Source organism: Rhipicephalus sanguineus, chromosome 4, assembly GCF_013339695.2.
Source record: "Rhipicephalus sanguineus isolate Rsan-2018 chromosome 4, BIME_Rsan_1.4, whole genome shotgun sequence".
NCBI classification, from domain to species: domain Eukaryota; kingdom Metazoa; phylum Arthropoda; class Arachnida; order Ixodida; family Ixodidae; genus Rhipicephalus; species Rhipicephalus sanguineus.
The window spans coordinates 130,122,714-130,142,484 of record NC_051179.1 but is presented as its reverse complement, the minus strand read 5'-3'; the positions used below and the strand labels follow the sequence as shown (position 1 = coordinate 130,142,484).

The window sequence follows — 19,771 nt, the reverse complement described above, 5'->3', positions numbered from 1 at the left end:
AAGCTATCTTTTCGTCCACTTTTCTTTCTTCACATTTACATTACATTTGCTACTAATAACGGCCCCTATACTTTCCTTGGCATTATGCTCTGCTAGTGCTCATTAATATTGTGTAAAACAAAAAAGAACGATCCCTTAAAATTTCCACTTCTCTCATTTAAGAATAAAATTTGTGGCTTATGCGCTTATCTCTTGACCTTGCTATGGAAAAAGCTTCGGCTACCTCTCCAGCTGCATGATCGCCGTTTTGAAATAATATGGTTATGTCATCAAAACAAGGTGCATATTCACACTCTGCACAATAAAGAGACAGGCGGCTACCTGGTCTGCATTTTAAGGAAGAATGATGCTCACGGAGTCGAACATTTACGCAATGTCCCGATTGTCCAACATACATGCGGTAGTATGACATAGGCAAGTGATGTACAATTCCTCTCTTGTTGCATTTGACAAACTGAGTGGTATGGTGCATGTCACATTGTCCAGCCGAGTTATTACGTCCTTTGCTATACATACGCTCAACAGCAGGCCACACACGTCTAAGTTTCCTTCTCACGGAACAGATTACTTTCACATTGCATTTTCTGCCACTCTTTTTGAGGCAATGTGAGAGGCCATGGATGGATGGATGGATGCTATGAGCGTCCCCTTTATAACGGGGCGGTGACATGTCTGCCACCAGGCTCGAAGGAGAAAAAGAAAATAAAAACTTCCTTGTTTCATGTTGTCCTAATGACTTATCTACATTGATTAAATCTATGTTATTATACCAAAAAATATAAATTCACGGTCCATCTCTCTGCCTCTTAAGGCAGAATGACCTTTTTTTTCCCCCCCAATTCAAACGGGATTGTGACACCACCTGGGGGAGGAGATCTCAACCAGATGCTTCTTTCTATGTGGTCTCTGAGATTATCTTCGGCAAACTGGTACGACATAGATGGTCCTGCTTCAAGTTGAGAGTTACGTTAAAGGGACACTAAAGGCAAATGACAATTTATGTCAGAGTGAAAGCTCAATGTATGACAACGTCTAAAACGGCAACATTATCAACAGCAGTGCCCTACTTACCGAGAAATTAAGCTAAATGTATCACACGATGAGCGCCACAAGCGGGACATTTTGCAAATGATCTCGATGACATGAGAGTCCAACTACAATTAATCACTCATAATCAAACTAGGTGCAATAAAAAAAAATTACAGCATATCCACGGGTGAATGATAAAGAGCTTGGGCGAAGCTCCCGAAGCAATCATGGTTACACCGTGAAATGTTCAGTGGTTTCGCCCAGCAGTAATCAAAGCGATAGTGTGTATGAAATCGTGTTTTATTGAAACTTCAACGAGCGGTTGTCTTTTCGCCTTCATGATTACCGCCTTATGGTCGGTGAAATGGAGCGATAGGGGTTCTTGCACAAGCGTGACTTTAAAGTTTGCAAAGACGACGTCTATGCAGGTCCGTGTCGAGCGTGAGCAGCTTGTACTCACCTTGTACTCACCGTACTCCGTGTCGGCGGCGGGAAACTCGCGCCGCAGAACGGCGATGGCGTTCTCACGAGCACTGTCGCTCTTGAATCCAGACACCGGCACCAGATTGTTTGCGAACCACAGTCGATCGTACACGTCGCAACTGTGACCAAACGACACGGCCAGAAAGTCTCGCTGGAATCGCGCGTCCGCGCCTTTGAAACGCGAGCGCTCGAGGCGCTTGGCCGCCGCTTCCCGCGCACGAGCAGCATCCGGGTCCGCCCGGCGCCGCGCGCGCTTGGCCGCCGCTTCCCGCTCTCGCAGTCCGGGGTCCGCTTCTCGTTGCGCACGTTTCGCAGCGGCTTTCTTCGCACGTACCGTCTCGGGATCTGCACCTCGTTGAGCCCGCTTCGCAGCGGCGTCCTTGGCGCGCACCGCGACGGGATCCGCCTGGCGCCGCGCGCGCTTGGCGGCGGCTTCGCGGGCGCGCACCGCCTCGAGGTCGGCCTGGCGCCGCGCTCGCTTGGCGGCAGCCTCTCGAGCTCGCACCTCAGGATCCTGCCGACGAGCACGAGACGCAGCGGCCTTCCGCACCCGGCGCTCCTCGTCGTCCATGGTCCGCCACGCAGCACGATCCGGCAAGCGCACTCCTCCAGGTACGGCGACGATCAACGGGCATAACGGGCGCTAATGCTGGGAAGTACAGGCTTCGGATTGGATAGCGTTAGCTAGCGAACCGTCTACGGGTCTTTTTCTACAGTTTCAGTTTCGTTCTTCGCGAGGCGTGGGCAGTGGGGTGCGTTTCAAAGCACTCAAGCAGTGTCTTTGTTGTTCAAAGAGGCTGAAGACCGCTAGATCTCTTGATTTGCTGTCTATGTTGCAGCTTTACAGGTTGTATATGGCAGTTTTAGTAAAGCGTCGTGCACTCACCGCTGCGCACAGATGTAGCGTCCCATGCCAGTGCAGGAAATTGCATAGAGTTCACGTCTTTTGATAAGCGCGTCTTGCCAAAACTCTTTCAAATCGGCTGCAAAACGACGGCGAAGCTAAGTAGACGCACCTTCACGCTCCTCTGACTTGACTTCACAACAAAACGAGAGATGCGTTGGAAGCAGACCACTTGATCAGACGCACCTGGTTTAACTGTTAGTATTTCCATAAATAGATAATGCGTACTTTCGAGGGAAAAACAAGCGTGTTTGTTTTAAGTGTTGTAAAGAAAGTAATGGCAGAGACTGCTGCGCCGCGCAGTGCACGAGCCGCTCCCTCGTTGGCGAAGACGGCACACGAAGATGCATTAAGTTTTTGCTGACCGACTGGAATTACGGACTTATTCATATATAGGATAAATCCAACACCCCGAATACATCGCGGTGCATTTAGCTGCATTCCTGCGCTTTGGGGCCCCTTTGAGGAGTAAAATCTCTAAAGAAATGGACAACACCATAGGAAACAAAAGCGAAACCAAGCGCGACAATATACAATACGGATCGTATCATAGCGGGGTTCGCAAGAAACAGCAAAAATTAGAACGTACGAATGCAAAACTTGATTTCTGTCTGTTATTTCTCATTATTATTGTGTTTACCATAGAAAAACGAGCCTTCAAAAAAAAAAAAGTCATCTTCTTTCTTTCAAACTTGGTTCTTTGAAGACAAGATGGCAGCGCCCACGAAACGCGAATGGGCAGTTTGTTTACGCCGTATGGTTTACGCTGAGCCGCCGTAAAGAAGACATGTTCCGGACGCTCGCACCGTCACCGTGTGCAGGATTTCAGCGTGAGTCGCCCTTCTTATCCTAGATACTCGACCTCCCCACCCTACGTTTATGGTTCATGCTTCAAATAACTACTACTGGACGGAGAACCTGGTCTATCACCATGCCGGCCGTTTGCGCTGCGTACGGCTGAGCGAGCACCGGCAGCCGAGACAATGTACTGTTTCACAACTTCCCACGTGAGAAAAAACAAGCTGCTCAGTGGATTGCAGCGGTGAAAGGAAGTAATTTGAAGCCTTCTAGAACCACTGTTTTCTGCTCCGAACACTTTCGTTACAGTGACTACCATCAGTTTATCGTTAATGCGTGTAATGGGAACACCGGTGAAATCTGCTCGACTAAATCCTGGCGTGATGCGATCGATCTTCGTTTATGAACAGAACGCATCGGAGGCACCGAGAGCAGCATTCACGAAGAGGCCTAAACATGAGGTAAGGTGTCGAATGTAGGAGCTTCATGTATAAAAATTAACCGACGATTACGATACTGCCAAATGCAAATTCTGAGCGCAGCTGCTTAGGTGTTTTGATTTTGCGATCAGCCGAAGCGCGACTGCCTCGCTAATCGAAAGGCCGCGGAAGGCAGCGTTGGGCGCGTTCCACAACAGCCGCCGCAGACAGGCCTCCGTTCAGAGAAGTGGTTCTTTATTTATAAACTGAAATGATGGCACTATCTTCGGCAGCCCTTGCGGGAGCACGGCTCAGGGCCGTTGGGGTAGGGGAGAGTGGACGAAAAATGCGATAGAAAAAAGTGTAGGGAGAGATGATCATGGCTCTGGGCGGCCGGGAAGCAGGGTCCCCGATAGGGTGCCGACGGGTGGGCATCCGGGCGTGGAAAAGGAGAGCATCTCGAATGGAGAGGCACTTTCAAAGCTAACCGCTGGGAGTTCGGTGAGTCGTCTCATAGCGTGGATGACAGCCCCGTCAAGTCCAGGAACTTGACGAGGCTCTGGAGGGCAGGGTCCTGATGGTGGCCCGGGAAGAGCAGGTCCTCCTGACTACCGGGTGGTAGACCCAAGGTGCGGTAAGCCAGTTGAAGGTGGCGTCTCTGCTGGTTATGGGTGGGGCAGGCCAGCAGCAGGTGCGCAAGAGACTCCTGCTCAGCGCCAGATGTACAGGCTGGAGATGGCACAAAGACTAGTGGCGTAGCCTAGTTTCTGCTCGAAAACAGCGGTGCTGCTCGCGAAATGGAAGGCAATGTTTTGTCTGGAGCTGTGCCGCAGTTGTGTGCAGCGGCTCCGAAGCAGGCGCTGCCGTTGGAGGGTCGCGCGCCTGTTCTCTGCCATGCACGCCAGACCCAAAGGTGCCAATAAATGGCACAGAGAAGAGTAGGGTTTCCGCACCGACGGATGCGTGATGCCTCACACGACCGGCAAACGGACCGACAACAGAGCGCAGTGGCTCACATTTGCCGAAAGCATCGCCCAAGCGCGCATGAGGAAAATGATTGCCGGAAAACGCGGCGACAGTGTTGCCTATGCGAGCTGGCTCGCGGACAACAATGTCAACCCTTCACGCCCGTGACAACGATGGGCCAGCCAGCGTGTGAATGCCTGCACCATGTGACCACCAGGTAGGGAGGCTCCGGTGCAGCTGTTTGGGCACTCAGCTGCGCTGCTAACAAAGGAAGGCCAGCGAGCGGAGACGACGCATTGGAGGGGCCCGAAAGCACCTACTCCACGTGTGTCTCGAACAGCTGAGAAAACCCGAAACTGGCTAGGCTAGGACTGTAGTCCCCATTCGAGCGGTTATCACCAAAGGAGGCCCCAAAGACGGGATCTCTCCTGGTGGCCGAAAGCCGAGGGCCGCGAAGGCGAGCTTACCTTGTGCTGCCGGCGTCGTCCGCATCGAACGAGATCAAGCCCATTGCCACGGGATCAAGCAGGAACGAGCGCCTCGAGGAAGACTGCTCTGATGCCGTGCCGAAACCAAGTTTGGCGCCAGTTACGTGGAGATAGGTTTGCAAGAAGCTTACCGTACGAGGCAACCGGGAACGGACGCGACGTTCTCCACTGCCGCAGCGAACAAAGACGCATGGCCGGGTTCGTTGACTCTCCGGCATGGCGCAGGAAAGGCTGTCAAGGCAGGATGTCAACAAACACGGGTTTATTATTAACCCAAGATGCAACACAGTGCAACAATCATGGGATTGCGGGCCGTCAGGGTAACTCCGCAAGACTGATCGAGTACACTTGCCTGCGGCGCTACGGTTACCACACGAAGGGGGGAGCACCGAAGTGCGCGAACGAGTAGTCGCCTTCAGTGGCAGTGCGTGACTACCACATTGCAGGCCTGCGAGCATCTGATGCGGGCAAGCCCGTGCCAGACAGAAGCGAGCTCATGGGGAAGGGGGTTGTCACTGGCGGCCAATGAGGACAGGCGTTGTGCAGTGACGTAGGCTAGCAGCATGTCCAGACGCGTGGCTTGTGGGGGAAGACCAACGCATGGCTCGCACCAAGCAAAAAGGCCTGGCGGCGTAGCCACGGTAGCCATGTCGCTGAATGACAGTGGTCCCCGGCGCTCGAGCCGCGCGGGGCCTGCACGCGGGCTAACTGGGGAACGAGGCACCAAAGGGGACGGCGCGCTGGATTCCCACAACGGGTACTGTTTCTTCAGACGTGGCCACAGCCTGCCACCTACGAAGCCAATCCACATCCTGGAGGGAGCGCACCCAGACCGATACAGTGTTCATAGATTTGTGGATAGCAAACCCTTGAAAGTTACTTGTCAACAAACACGTTACACTGGCTTTTCAGCTGTATTTGCTCCCCACTTATGTGTGAAGTGACATTTTACATGGTTCACATTTTACGTGTGAAAACTCAGATTGGTACTCTTGCTCCGGGATAATGGTGACCACCGCTTCCGTGTCAGTTTGCATATTCAGTGTTCGCTGTTTGCCCTGCAACTTCTACGCTCACTTCATAACACGATTGGGTTGCATTAACTCAATGGTACAGTTCATGCTCCAAGTCCTCGTTGGAACATTCAAGTGCATGCGTGCTCTTTGGTGTCACTCTACCATTTGGGCACATGCTTTTCAAATGACCTACTTCTGAACATTTCTGGCAAATAGACTTTTTTTACCAACACATTCAAACGAGTGTCCTGTGCCGCATCTTTCACATTTTTCACTCTTGCAGATTCTGCTTTCCTTGGGCTTAGGTGCCCTCTGGTCTTGACGCGATCTCTGGTCTTGAACTAAATTTCTCTAATGCCACCTTCGCAGATTCGCGTGACGATACAAATCGCTTTGGAAAATGCAAGCAAGTGTGGCTACTTCAAGGACACGCTAAGAAAAAATAAGTCTAGGTTTGGAGCCATTGGCTTGCCTGGTGCAGCAGATCTGTAGGTCACCATTCATTGCACGTTACTCTAATATGGTCTGATGTCACTAAAACTTTCTTTGAACTTCCTACACAGTGGCCTCAGTATCAGTCGCATTAGCGATTGGTCTCAATCGCTAGAATGAGCATTCAGGCACGCTTTGAAAGCAAATAATATATATTCTAAATGTTTGCTGTGTCCAATACTTTGTGCTGTGTGTCCTTTTGGTGGCACCATCTCTTTAAAGAAATTGTATGCCAAATTGGAGCACGTGCGAACGAGCTTTTGACAACAGTTGACATTGAAATCGTGCACAGAGTAGGGGCACAAAACGATCAATCAGGCCTGCCTTAACATTGTAGTTCAGATTAAGAACAGAGAAAACTCAACTCATTTTTGCTTAAAACCAAGAAGACTTGTCTTTCAACATCTGATTTGGGTAATGCATCTAACACACCTGTGTTTGTGAAGGAGCACCTCTGCCCAGCATTGAAGTGCCTGCTGGGCATGACAATTGGAAAGAAACATTCTTCAGGGTGGCACTTTGTGTGGACTAAAGATGGGAAAATACTCGTGCGGAAAGATGAGCAGTCAAGTGTCATCATGTGCGCAGTTCTAAACCTAGAAAAGATCCAATAAATGTGGTTTACACGTACTTGAGGTACACTGTTCTAAAATAGCGTTAAACACATATGCCTCTGGGAATATAAAAGGACTGAAGTGTTTTCATCTGAATATGCAGTCTTCACGAAACAAATTAGAGTAGTTGCATATTCTGTTGGAGGGCTTTAAATTCAGTTTTGATATAATAATGCTAACAAAGACATAGTTCACGTCTCAGAGTGATGTCATCAGAGTCAAATTATTCAACATTTTTTGTAAATCGAAATGGTCGACCAGGTGGTGGGGTATTAATGCATGTGAAAAAAGGAAATAAATGTGATATTTATATAATTGTTTATTTATTTGACATAGTAGAGACCTTTAGGTCGAAGCAGGTGGCCACTTTCAATATGGAATGATTAATACAGAAAGTGAAATAAAAATTGTTTGAGACTGGTGTGAGTATCAGACATAGCAATGCAAAAGTGACATAGAAAACTGTTTTGCGATTAATTGAAATAACAGGCAGCTTGAACGTTTTCGTGCCGAATTAAAAAATGTTAACTGCAATCAAGTGTACATAACGCTACAACATCTTATGGTGCATATGATACATTAATTGACTTATTCTCGAAAATGTATCGTTAATGTTTTTCCCGTGATCGAAATAAAAAAATCCAAACAATTTCGTAACCGTTGGATCACGAGTCATTGCTTCAAAGGAATTAAGAAGAAAGATAAGTTATTAAAAAATTCTTGACTAGACGTAACCCTGAAGCCTGGGACACCTTCAAGCAACACAGGAATCAAACTACCGCGTTTTTTCACAATGCTAAGGAAACATATTTGCATAATTTTTTCAAAACTGACTATAATTCTAAACCAGAAATTGTGTGGAAGAAAATAATTGAGCTCTTAAATCGTTCTACTGCTGATGAAGATGTCGTCACGTTAACATTAAATAATAGGAATTTGTACGGTGATGACTTGGCTGAAGCGTTTAATGACTTTCTCATCGATCTAACTACGTGTTCCCACAACTCAGATGCTGTGAACGCGGTTTGCAGAAATGGCAATAGTCTCTACCTAAAACCTATTTCTTCATTTGAGGTTCAAACTGTCTTCACCTCGTTTAAAAATAGCTCAGTTCAGGATATTGACAGCTTACAAAGACCGGTTAAGTACATGGCAGACCTAAATGCACAGCTTCTCGCCCATATTTATAACTTAGCTTTTTTTTACTGGTCCATTTCTACGAAAAATGCAATAGCCAAAGTCAATCTTTGAAAGGTAGGGACAACAACCATCTCAGCAATTATCATCCCATTCCAATACTGCCTGTGTTCCCTAAAGGAGTGGAACAGTTATTCCACACTAGAATTTCAAGCGTCATAAATAAATTAGATCTGATGAATAAATGGCAACATAGATTCGACGAAGGAAGATCCGCTGAACTCGCTCTTTTAACCCAGAAAGAAAAAATTCTACACGCATTTGATAAGAAACAGCTGGTCATGGGTGCATACGTAGCTTTTTCAAAAGCGTTCGATTGGTTAGATCATGTTACACGGCTAGAGAAACTTGACCGTTATGGAATTGGGTATACCACTCTCGCTATTCACTTCCTACCTGGAGAACCACAGTGTTTGTGGATAGGCGATAGCATATTATCTCTAAAAACTATTTCATTTATTTGTTTACAGTACCGTCAGGGTATAAATATATTGCAGAGGGGGTTGGGGAATGCATACCAAAAAACGGCACAGACAAAAACAGTAAAATGGAAGCATTATACAGAATAACAAAACTCCAGTAAAGGACATTAGCGAACATCTAGTGAATTAAATAACAAACATCTAGTAAAGGAAATTACGTAGAAGAAAGAAACGTGTGATGATAGAGTAGGCTTGATAGGATATTTTTAAATGCAGTTGGATTAGTTATATCCGTTATGAAGGCAGGTAAGTGATTCCAGTCCCCATCTGTTCTGGGAACAAATGATTGCAAGCCTGCAGTTGTTCAGAAATATGGTATGTTAGCATTATGGGCATGATCAAGTCGACGTGAGCGAAATGACTACAAGCACAGGAGTGGCTCAGGGGAGTATTCTTGGGCCACTCCTGTTTAATCTATACGCGACTGATATTGTTAACGTTACCACCAAACCACATTACATTATATATGCACATAACATGACTCTTGCTTACTAACACAAAGCTCAAAACATTCCAGTCCAATGTAAATAACCGCCTCAAAAGATTAAGCATATGGAGCGAGGTTAATTCTTTACAAATCAATGCCACTAAAACAAAAGCCATGTTTTTCTCACTTTAACAGTCTTGGTGCAAAATGTCACATGATATCATTCTTGGTCAGTCAGCAGTTGAGGTTGTAGATAGTATAAAAACATTGGTTGTATACTGGGACACTCATGTCAGTCATTTTACCAAGCAACTTTTGGGATGCATTGGTGTCATGGCAAAACTGCCTGCATTACTACCGGCAAATATTAAAATTAAAATTTATAACGCATTGTTTATGTCCAACTTAAACTACCATAATATTCCGAGCAAGTGCCCCTGCCCAAGCAAGCGCCCTCCTCTATTTTCCGGGAGATTTGAAATATGAGCCAATGACCAAGCGAGCGTCCCCCCCAGCCCCTCCTGCTATTTTCACTTTTTGATTCTCTGTTTTTATTCGCCCGACACTGAATGCATGCGTATTCAATAAAGCATTTCACTGAAAGCATGCATGGCTCCTCCACTGCCATCTTGAATTTTAATCCGTGACCAAGCAAGGCCCCCCTCCAAATCTTGTCAGATTATCTTTCACAGCAGTGGGGGTTCTACTCGAGATTTTGTGGTACTGCTTTCTAGTCTTGGGCACAACCTCATCGTCTAAATTAAATCACCTGCACACACTTAAAAAAAAAGGCCATTCGACAAATAGCTAGTGTATTATACGATGCGCATTAAAAGGAGCTGTTCATTAGGTTCAATTTCATCTTGATGCCGAATCTTTACTCATACATCCTGCCTACAAGATACAAACAGAGTTTAAGGAATTATGAACAAATATTACTTGCCCTAGCGGAATTAAAAACCACACCACCTCTGTATGCTACGCGTAACAATGAATACTGGCAAGTACCTTTTTAAGAAACAAATATGGCGAGCAGAGTGTTCGATATACACTTCCTGTAGCGTTAAATATGTTCTTTCAACAAGGGATTGGCACTACTAACCTCACAAAAAATCTATGCAATTGGTTTGTAATAAAGTAATGATATTAAATGCTTAATTACGAAATCACGTAACACAAATAGGTAACTTTAACTGTTATGAAATATATTTTTACAAATTGTTTTTTGTGTTTCAAAGTTCTGTTCCTGTTTTACTCTTATTTTTGTACATTTGTAGCGCTCATACTACTATTGTTTAACTATGACATGCAGATGCCTTATTTTCTGTACTTCCAGTGATATTGAATATGCTATTATACGTACATGACTATGTAATTTGTCTCCTTATTGTATGCCTTGTACAGGGGACCCGAATCTTCATCAAGTGGAAATGACCACTTTTTGTTTAAGCCTTCCTCCATTCTTATGGAAATAAAAAAGCAACCTGGCCACTGCTGCAGCTACCAGTCACACCATCCTCGCATGGCATCCATGCCTCTTTGGTGGTTCCAGGGTACGACCTGACAGGCACCACACTACCAACTCTCTCTGAGGAAGTGCGCAGCCTCCTGTTGCCCGGAAACTGTTTACACTTCCCGTTGCGACATCTCACCCAGGACTCTTCCTACGTCTTAGCCTCGTTCAGGCCTCCTTGGCCGTGGATCTTTCCAGCGCGAGTGCTGATACCACATAATACTCTGTGGACATGAACCCTGGCTCCTCGGGCACCTCACCGAACAGTATCGCGGAGCTCATGCATGTCATCACGTAAATGAGTCGACAGCTCAACCGCTAGTGTCGTTGAGGTCCTGCTTCCACCCTGCTGCTTTACCATCTCCTTCAGAACTTCCAGAATTGTGGAGTTTCCAGGATGACGCTGTCCGGTGGATTCAAAATGTCAACAATCTCGGCACGCACCATGCCTGCCTGGACAAGAAGAAATTGTGGTAGCTTCGCACTTGTGATGCCAAGCCTGAAGGAAGTGCACAGCTGCGTGGCCTTCCTTGTTTCTCACCATTTTTTTTCTTTCTTCTGTGTCTACCTCTTTCTCTCTGTTTCTTGTATTTCTTTTCTGTATATGTTCCTTTTTATTTACTTATTTCTCTCTCTATTTCTTTCTTCTCGCTCTTGCAATTTTTATTTCTCTTTCTTTCTCTCTCTCTCTCTGCTTCTTTCACTTTCTGTCTTGCTTTCTGTTTTGCTACCTCTTTTATGTGTCTGTTTCTTTCTATCTCTTTCTCCCTTTCAATGTTTTTCTCTGTCTCACTATCTTTTTATGTCTATTTTCTTTATTTTTCTCTATATTTCTTTTCCTCGTTTTTCTATCGGTTTCTTTTTCTCACTGTCTATGTTTTCCTTTCTTTTTGTCTTTTTATGTCTTTATTCCCTTTATATTTCTCTTCCTCTTTCTTTTTCTTTCTCTCTCTTTTTCACATGTTCGTTTTCGTTTGACACTCGTACCTGCTGTACACGGTAGCGGGGCTTGCCCAATTCCTGTGGTGCATACCCCCTTGAGGAGTTCTTTGGTGGCACCGCACATACTTCACGGAGCCACAACAGCTTTGCTGTTAAAAATGATTTGTGGCCATCAACTGCCTTCGCGGGGGCGCCAGTGCATGGCATGAGTACAAAGGCATAGAGCAGCGGTCCTGGCTGGAATAGAGCGCCAGGTTCATTGCTGTGTTTGGTCCTCTTCCGCATGTCTGCAACCCTCTCCCGACCGCAAAAGAGAATGGGGAGCAACACCACCTCGACCTTACAGCCATGCGCTGCGGCCCCATGACACAGAGCTTCCCGGGCAGCCTTACTTCAGACGATGGCCACAGGAGCTGCGGTGTGCTGCAAGATGCAGTCTCTGCAACGCCATCTGATGCCATGGTATCGGTGAGAGATGCCCTCACCACTCCAATTCCAGCGAAGTTGAAGGAGCTAACCCTAGGTTCGCATTCGCTGGGACACTTGCAGATGCGAGCTTCTCTCAGGCCTGAAATGCTCCAGTGAAGGAACAGGAAAAGCCCATACCACCATTTGCCGTGCTCCCGACCCATTGAAGCCTCTTTTGCTGCTTCGAGAGCACTCGTTTACCGAGTGCACGCCGGATCATTTTGCGCCACGTGAGATACATAAAATATGGGGCTCTGTGTTTTCGGATAAATCCGAAAAAGTCTGATAAACACTCACCGGTAAAATTTTTGACAATTTGTATTTATCCGAAAAAATCAATATTAAGGGCCGATCTGTCCTGTTTAATTCTTTATCGAAAGGGCATGGTCTAGGCGGTCATTGATACATTAGCCAGTTTGGCCGAAATAAACTTTACCTTACGCAGCAGTTTTGCCGTGCGCTCTGTCATGCTTGGATTCCACTGCATCAGGCTGATGGACCTCTTGGCAGCTTTTTTCAAGGGAAGTGTGTGGCGGCACGCACACTGCCATGTTGAGATGAATTATATTGGAAATGGCTACATGTGGCCAGTACAATAGCCATTGCGATGATAAGCTCTTCAAAGAAAGACCGCCCCATTTCCATCACCATCTACAAGTTGCCGGAACTCTGCGGACACCTGGCAGTGGCGGTGCTTGCAACCTTTTATAATGGCAAGCTTCTTGGATATAGGGCCCTCATGATAGACTTGCATGTAGTTCATTAGTGTAACACAGTATCAGCTGTCATGTTGACACAAACTGCTCTCCAGAAGACTGGAAAGCCCTCACTAGACGTAGCTGCGTTGTGCTCCGATTCAAAGCTGAGAATTATCAGTCGGAAGGAGTGCACTTCGATCAATGACAGCAACCCAGTAAAGTACCCTAGCATAACTTGTTGCGGGATAGTTGGTAGGTAACTTAGAGAAAAACATAGACGCCTAAGCATGCTCTTTCTTGTGCTTCTTCTTTTTCTGCATTTTTCTCAATGGTATGTTTTTGCCATTGAGAACCAGCTTTAGGGTTGAAGTACGCACAAACGTAGGTGCTTTACGTTCAAGTATACGTGCTTGTGTACATATGTGTTTGTGTGTTTAGACCTTCCAGACAGCTAAAATACGCTTTGTGTGTTCTGATGGTTTCAGATATCATTTCATTTGTAGTATTGTGAAACATGCAAAATTAAACTACATAATTTGGAGAATTGGGGATTTATGGGAAATAAACTGTGCAAAACACCCTCCGATTAGATCCCTGTATAGCAGGGATCGCGTTGACCCCAGACACCCATAGAGAGGATGCCAGTACATGCTTTTGTCTTCTCCATAAGGATGAAAAAAAGTCATTAAACGGAAACTCAAGAACAACAAGAACCATCATGGTCACAGCAGCCTGCTGAAAGGAAAGGACCCATAGCACCTAATTTTAGACCAGCGAAGCATTGACGCAATGGAGTACAATGTGTCGAACACGCAGGCGTTCAGCATGAAGGATCCCCTGGAGGAGTACAAAAAAGATTCCCCGTTGCTAATTCCACTTTCCGTTGACGGAATTCCTGTCGCGAGGAAACCTGCGCCGCAGCCGCGGCACCTGAAGAGCCACCTACACCGCTTCGAGAGCCGTCAGGCATCGATGAAGTAGAGCAGAGCAATACTTTTCAGAAAGGTTGAAATCGCAACAGCGCATCATCTCTCACGTACGTCAGTCGTGTCGTCGACTGCTCAGCAGTCGTCTACTGAGCAGCCTATGCGAGTTCGATAGGGTTGAGAGCTGGGCTTGTTGGTGACTGATCATTATACCGTATGATGAAGTAGCGTACTTTTAACGGGGAGAAAGAGGACAAGAAAGACACGAGACTCGTGTCTTGCAAGTGTAGCGAGTGTCGTGTCTTCCTTGTCCCCCTCTCCTCGTCAAAACTGCGCTACTTCACCACACGGCCTATGTAAGTTTCCACACGCTTTTGTATTCCCCTGAGATTTATGGCTCAAAGCGAGCGTTTAGCGCTACCTGAAGAAACACAAGAAAAAGATTAGCTGTAAGAGGAACTCTCAGAGGATAAAAGATTTGGATAACGCCTTGTTCATCAGCTCTATGCCAGAAGAAACTCTCTCTGTCTTCGAAACTGCTTCAGCCTCTTCAAAGAGATAGTCGTAAATTCTACAGATGCAGTTGTGTCTCAAAAATTTTGTTCCTGAGCAAAATGCTGCTGAGGAGCTGAACTTAATCATTTACTTAACAGAAATTTCTACTCTGAAGATGGCGGTGCAAGAAGGCAGAGATCGTGGGTGCTGTCTCCAGGACACTTTCTGCGCGGACCTAGTCTTCCTGTAATGCTCGTGTCCTGTGTGCATTAGGGCAGAAGAAACTTGCATGCGAAAACCCGTCTCGAGTGTGCATCTAGACAAACCTTTCCCTGTAATTGCTTTCGCCAGGAACAATACTACAACGAGTACAAACACGCATATGTGCAAATTTGCACTTTAAAGCAACTCGTCTTTTTTCTGTCAATTTGATGTTCCATGAACGCGAGAAAACATGCTTAAGACCTAAAGGTCATGACAATGGCAACTATAGAGTCATGGTCGCTCATTTAAGTGGTTGCGCATGAACGTCAATTTGACACTTTGGCAGCGTTGTAACTCTGATATCACAAAAATAATGCTACATGTTTTTACAGATGAAGTTAAATCACGCACTGGGCTTTAATTCTGGAGAGTTTAAAGAAAGCCGAAGATGGCTTTTTTGTATTGCATTTCAAAGTATTGCATTTTTAGAGCATGCCATTACTTATGCATTTTTACTTTGCATTTGACATCATCCTCGGCAATCATATTTCTAGAATTGTTAAACTAAAGTGTCACAACACTCTGGGAAAATGGTGATTCTGAGTATTATTGACGTGAAGCAAAATAATCTGAAACTAGGGCATAATTAAGCAATGTGCCATATTTGCGATTTTTTAGAAATAAAATATGGGCAAGAAAACTGCAAGGTGAGAAGATTTTATAAATATGCATTACTCGTAGTATGCCAAGAAAAATTTTGAGACTCACAGCTACAATGGTTGTTTTGTAGGACCTCGTCAAATCCCCTTATTCGCGAAATTCGCAAAAAGTGGTTCTGCTGAGTGGAGACTCGAAGTTTTGACTAAGCAAAACTTTTTTTCGCAACAAAAATAAGAATGGTTTCGTGGCCCTGGGGACTGGAACAGCAAAAGACTTTTTTTTTCAGTGAAATTAAAGGAGATCCATGGACATGCACCGACGTTCCTACCAGAGCGCACCCACTTTATTTTAAATTTCAATGAAGTAGGTTCAGATAAGCATCTTCCATTCTTTGATACTATTCTAATAGGTGCCCTAAGTCAAACTGCATGAAGAAGTTTATAATAGGTTTGAGTTTTTGAGCAACATTGATGGCAATTACTAGAGGGAAAGCTGGGTCCAGTGTCGGAAATACATACGACCAGGTGATTATACAAAAGTTTAAGTGGTTTCACTGGATTTTTTAAAAGATGTCTGAAAAGTATCTATTTTAATAATTGCCATAAGTTCCTATTTTGTTTTGGATACATCAGTCACTCATCTTTTCATCTGACAGTTGCTCTCTGGAGACGCAACTATCAGGCACACGCCAAGGCCACGTCATTGTAGCGAAAGAGATGATGTAAGAGGGCTTTCATTTCTTTTCTGGGCATTAATCTTTTGTGGTATCACTCACAACAATGCAAGCCCATTTATTTCAGGATGACTTTGCAGCAAAGCCAGTACATCAGCCAGCACTGGGTCGGGCTTGCGAGTTGGGACAAGCTATGGGAACATCACCAGAGTCACCGTGTGAGACGGGCCATGGCACAAATCAATCTGTTCAAGTGCGACTGTTAACCCGCCACAAAGCATCACAAGCAAATGAAAAGAAAATTATGTCAACAAGTGCTACACAAACAGAACCACATGCTTTTTCTTCAGGTATGTCTCCGCATTTGCTGTAAGGTTAAAACAAGTCACTTTTGCGGAAAGGGTGCCATAGCGTAATATCGGAATGTTACAAGAAGTAAGGCTAGCAGCTGACTCCTTCAGGATCCGACCTGGCATAACGCTACAAAATAATGACACAAGGGAGTACAGCTGTTCCAGAGAGCAAACCAGCTTTTGTGCTGTCTGTCACTTCAATGCAAAGTAAGCGGTGAAAGCACAGCAAGTGCAAACAAGAGAAAGATAGCATCCATCAGCTGCTTTCTTTCGAGATAGCACGCAACTGCTCCCGTTTGAACAAAGTTTACAGTTGATCCCGGAGCAACCCGACCCCTCCATCCCCCGCGTCTTTCTCTCCTTGATGTGCTTTTGCGCAAAGAAAATTGCCGGCGCATTTAATCTCGGCTTGAGTGGCAACCATCGACAGCCCTCGCATGCTTTCACTAAGACATAGAAGATGCGATGTGCAAGACGATGTTATCAATTCACACTTTATAGGGAACCTGATGGTGACGGCAAAAATGCGCCTCGGGTGTCCGTATAATTGCTGTGCAAATAATTACAGAGGAATTGTGAGCATTGTTTGTTGGGTTTTAGGGGAATGCTACTTTGGACTTAATATGTAACCTGAATTAAATTATGTTGCAAAGAAAATTTATTTCCGTAGGAGATGCGGTGTCAGGGTCCTTCGGCAATTGCATTTAATTTTAAACCAGAAAGAATAGAAGGTACCGTGTATCTCTGTATTCAATGTTAAAATGACTCACAGTATGCCATATAGCACAGCCATATGGCACAATACACTGTCAGAAAAACCTGGTAATTCGTGCAAAGTGGTGCTTCCAATGTGGATAAATCTTGCAGTTAGGTCCTTGGATCTCACGGGCTCCGTTGCAACTACCGCGCAGTCACCATGCTTGCGCTTGGCGTAGGAGGTTGTTTGCTGAAACGTGTATGGTGTCGTGCCAGTCACTCTTAAGTGATCAGAAACCATAAGAGTGACTGAACTCTACCAGATTTTCCGGGTGGTTGTCATCGTACCTGACCAGAAGCTTTCCCTCTGCGGCGGTTCTTATAGACCCCTGCATTGACGCGGTGCGCTCCATTGATTATGGATGCCAGCCGGTTTCCCTGCACACCACGCAGCAGCAGCTTGGAGTTTTTATGGCGGAGCTGTTTAAAGGCCAGCTGTGGGATTTTTTGAGGTCAGTGGATGTAAATTAGAATAACTGGATGCATTTCCTTACACATTTCTGTCATTTATGCTCAATTAAAGGCTGCAGAGATATGCAGATTATTTACAAATTAATATCACCTCGAATCACCCGGTCACCTCGAATCGCCCACCTGGCTTTCCACAATTATTCACAACATTGTGTGTGTGACATCATTTATGGCCAAGCGACAGGAGTGATGGAACCGAGGTGCCACTGCAACGTCTGCTGTCCACAAGGCATCGATTCTATGTGTTTGGTCAGCGGTTCGTTGGTTTCATGTTAGAATTTCAGTTTCCCGTGGACGGGCGTGCAATGAGTGACAAGTGGTGTTGCGTTGTGGGCAGAACATGATTCAAAGTCTAAATACCTTGACAATCAGTCACTAAACACTCCCAGCCAACGATTACCATTCGTCTCGATAGTAGAGTGCTTTAGCTATCAGTGCCGATTTACTGCACGGAAAATACGGTAATACGGTTCCAGTTGAAGAGTGCTCATGCGCAAGCTTTACCGTACCGAAACACTTTCCGAAATATATACTGGGTCCACCGTGACCAGGTCTATCTGTATGCGGCAACCTTCGCATTGTGCGAAAGGTGTCTCGTACTTGAATTATGCTAAATTTCATCGATCCTACCGACGCAATGTCATACGCCACTATCCGCAAACTTATGCATCTTCCCCATTTTCCCATAATAATACTAGAAACCTTTGGTTTGTCCACAAACTTCTTAGCCTTAGCATTATGCCTGATTGCGACAGCCACACACTTGAGCTTGACTGGCCTTTACAGGTGGTGCCATCTTGTGGTATAGTGTGCTACGAGGCAACCACATAAATAAACTTCATCGAAGAGGAATGGCGATTCTGGCGATTCTGTTCTGCTTGGCACCTGGTGTTCACATGTGTTAAGCATAGAATTTATGAGCAGCAAGATGGGAATTTTCGTAACACTCACTGTGTCGGTACACTGTTGCCATAACAGTAGCTTTAGTTTGTGTGAGACAGGGTGATCATCTACTTCACTTACATGCGCAGCGACCCTTCTGTATTGCCTGCTGCTGTAGTCGAGTTTCGTGTATGACACAATTTGCATTGCCTTTGTGTGCTCTCAATGACTTTGCAGGCTCCTTGTCCTTTGCGTCCCTGCATCAGTCTTCTTCAGTGGCGTCTGTACGAGCCCAACTTCATTCCTGCCAGCAGTGCACCTATGTGACCCTGGACAAGTCGACTATGGACAGACATCTTCGGAAACACATGGGCGAGCCCCCCATACAGTGCCACTTGTGTCCAGCTGCATTCATTCACAAGTCGAAGCTGGTGGCTCATCTGCGCACCCACACAGGAGAGCGCCCCTTCTCCTGTGTCCACTGCAGTGCGTCCTTTGTAAACAAAACCAACCTCGTGAGACACATCCGCATCCACACAGGGGAGCGGCCCTTTTCTTGTATCCGCTGCAATGCGTCCTTTATAAACAAAATCAACCTCGTAGTACACATCCGCATGCACACAGGAGAGCGTCCCTTCTCCTGTGTCCACTGCAATGCATCCTTTGTGAGGAAAAACAACCTCGTGAGACACATCCGCATGCACACAGGAGAGCGGCCCTTCTCCTGTGTGCACTGTAATGCATCATTCAGTCGGAAGAACAGCCTCATGAGACACGTCCGCACACATACAGGAGAACGTCCCTTTTCTTGTGTCCACTGCAATGCATCTTTTTCACGAAAACACCACCTCACAGACCACATGTTCCATCGTCATGGAAACAAGAAGTCATAAAGGTGTGGGGCTTACAGGCTTCCGTAGAAGGGCCAGTAAACAACCCCGCTATCCAAAATTTATGATGGAACTAAGCACTCGTACGATGTGAACATGCATGTCGCAAGCTTTTTGCGAATAAATGCTGTAAAAAGCAAGTTACACGGTGTAAAACACGCGGCCCGCACATGACTTTTTTTAAATGCGGAGCATTTCTTAGTCGCTCCTGCGGCGTCGGCGGCGCTGTCCACACCCCCACTGCGCATGCTCGGCTCGTCTCGTGCCGGTCGCAAGCCTCTTCCTCCCTCTCCTCCTCCCTCCTCTCCCTCGAACGCGGGCGGTGTGTAAATAAGCGGCGGAGCGCGCGTTTGGAATTCAGTCAAGGGCGTTTTTACTTGGCTTTCGCTTGACTTGACGCTTTGCTTGACTCGAGTAGATGCGATGGAAGCAACAGTACCTTCAATCAGCGTCCCACCACTCGTTGAAGGCAACGTTACCCCACCCTCACTGTCGTCGGCGTCAACAACAGCAAGCAACGCAGAA

The 19,771-nt window shown here is 46.1% G+C and overlaps 2 protein-coding genes across 15 annotated transcripts in view; one reads left to right on the top strand and one right to left on the bottom strand.

The window, feature by feature from the left end:
• Nucleotides 1-2,110, bottom strand: part of LOC119390679 (gastrula zinc finger protein XlCGF8.2DB-like) — a 170,833-nt gene extending 168,723 nt beyond the window's left edge. For 13 of the 14 annotated variants that reach the window (XR_007415957.1, XR_007415952.1, XR_007415958.1 and 10 more), the window contains exon 1: nt 1,490-2,083. Coding sequence is in view for 7 of the 14 variants with exons in the window: in XM_049415097.1 (XP_049271054.1) it covers nt 1,490-2,083 (594 nt within the window). In the remaining 7 variants the exon portion in view is untranslated. Of the gene's footprint in view, nt 1-1,489 lie in introns of all 14 variants that reach the window. The other variant, XM_049415101.1, reaches the window with a different exon arrangement.
• LOC119390687 (gastrula zinc finger protein XlCGF49.1-like) lies at nt 1,957-19,381 on the top strand. The gene is made up of 3 exons (XM_049415144.1): nt 1,957-2,124; nt 16,022-16,244; nt 18,594-19,381. The coding sequence occupies exons 2-3, from the start codon at nt 16,088-16,090 to the stop codon at nt 19,247-19,249; spliced, it is 813 nt and encodes a 270-aa protein (XP_049271101.1). The 5' UTR covers nt 1,957-2,124; nt 16,022-16,087; the 3' UTR covers nt 19,250-19,381.
• Nucleotides 19,382-19,771: the final 390 nt, after the last annotated feature.

Coding starts and splice junctions, on each gene's coding strand:
- LOC119390687 (XM_049415144.1), top strand. CDS start 16,088: ATGGGAACATCACCAGAGTCACCGTGTGAGACGGGCCATGGCACAAAT. Junction 16,245..18,593: donor ACCACATGCTTTTTCTTCAG/GTATGTCTCCGC, acceptor ATGACTTTGCAG/GCTCCTTGTCCTTTGCGTCC.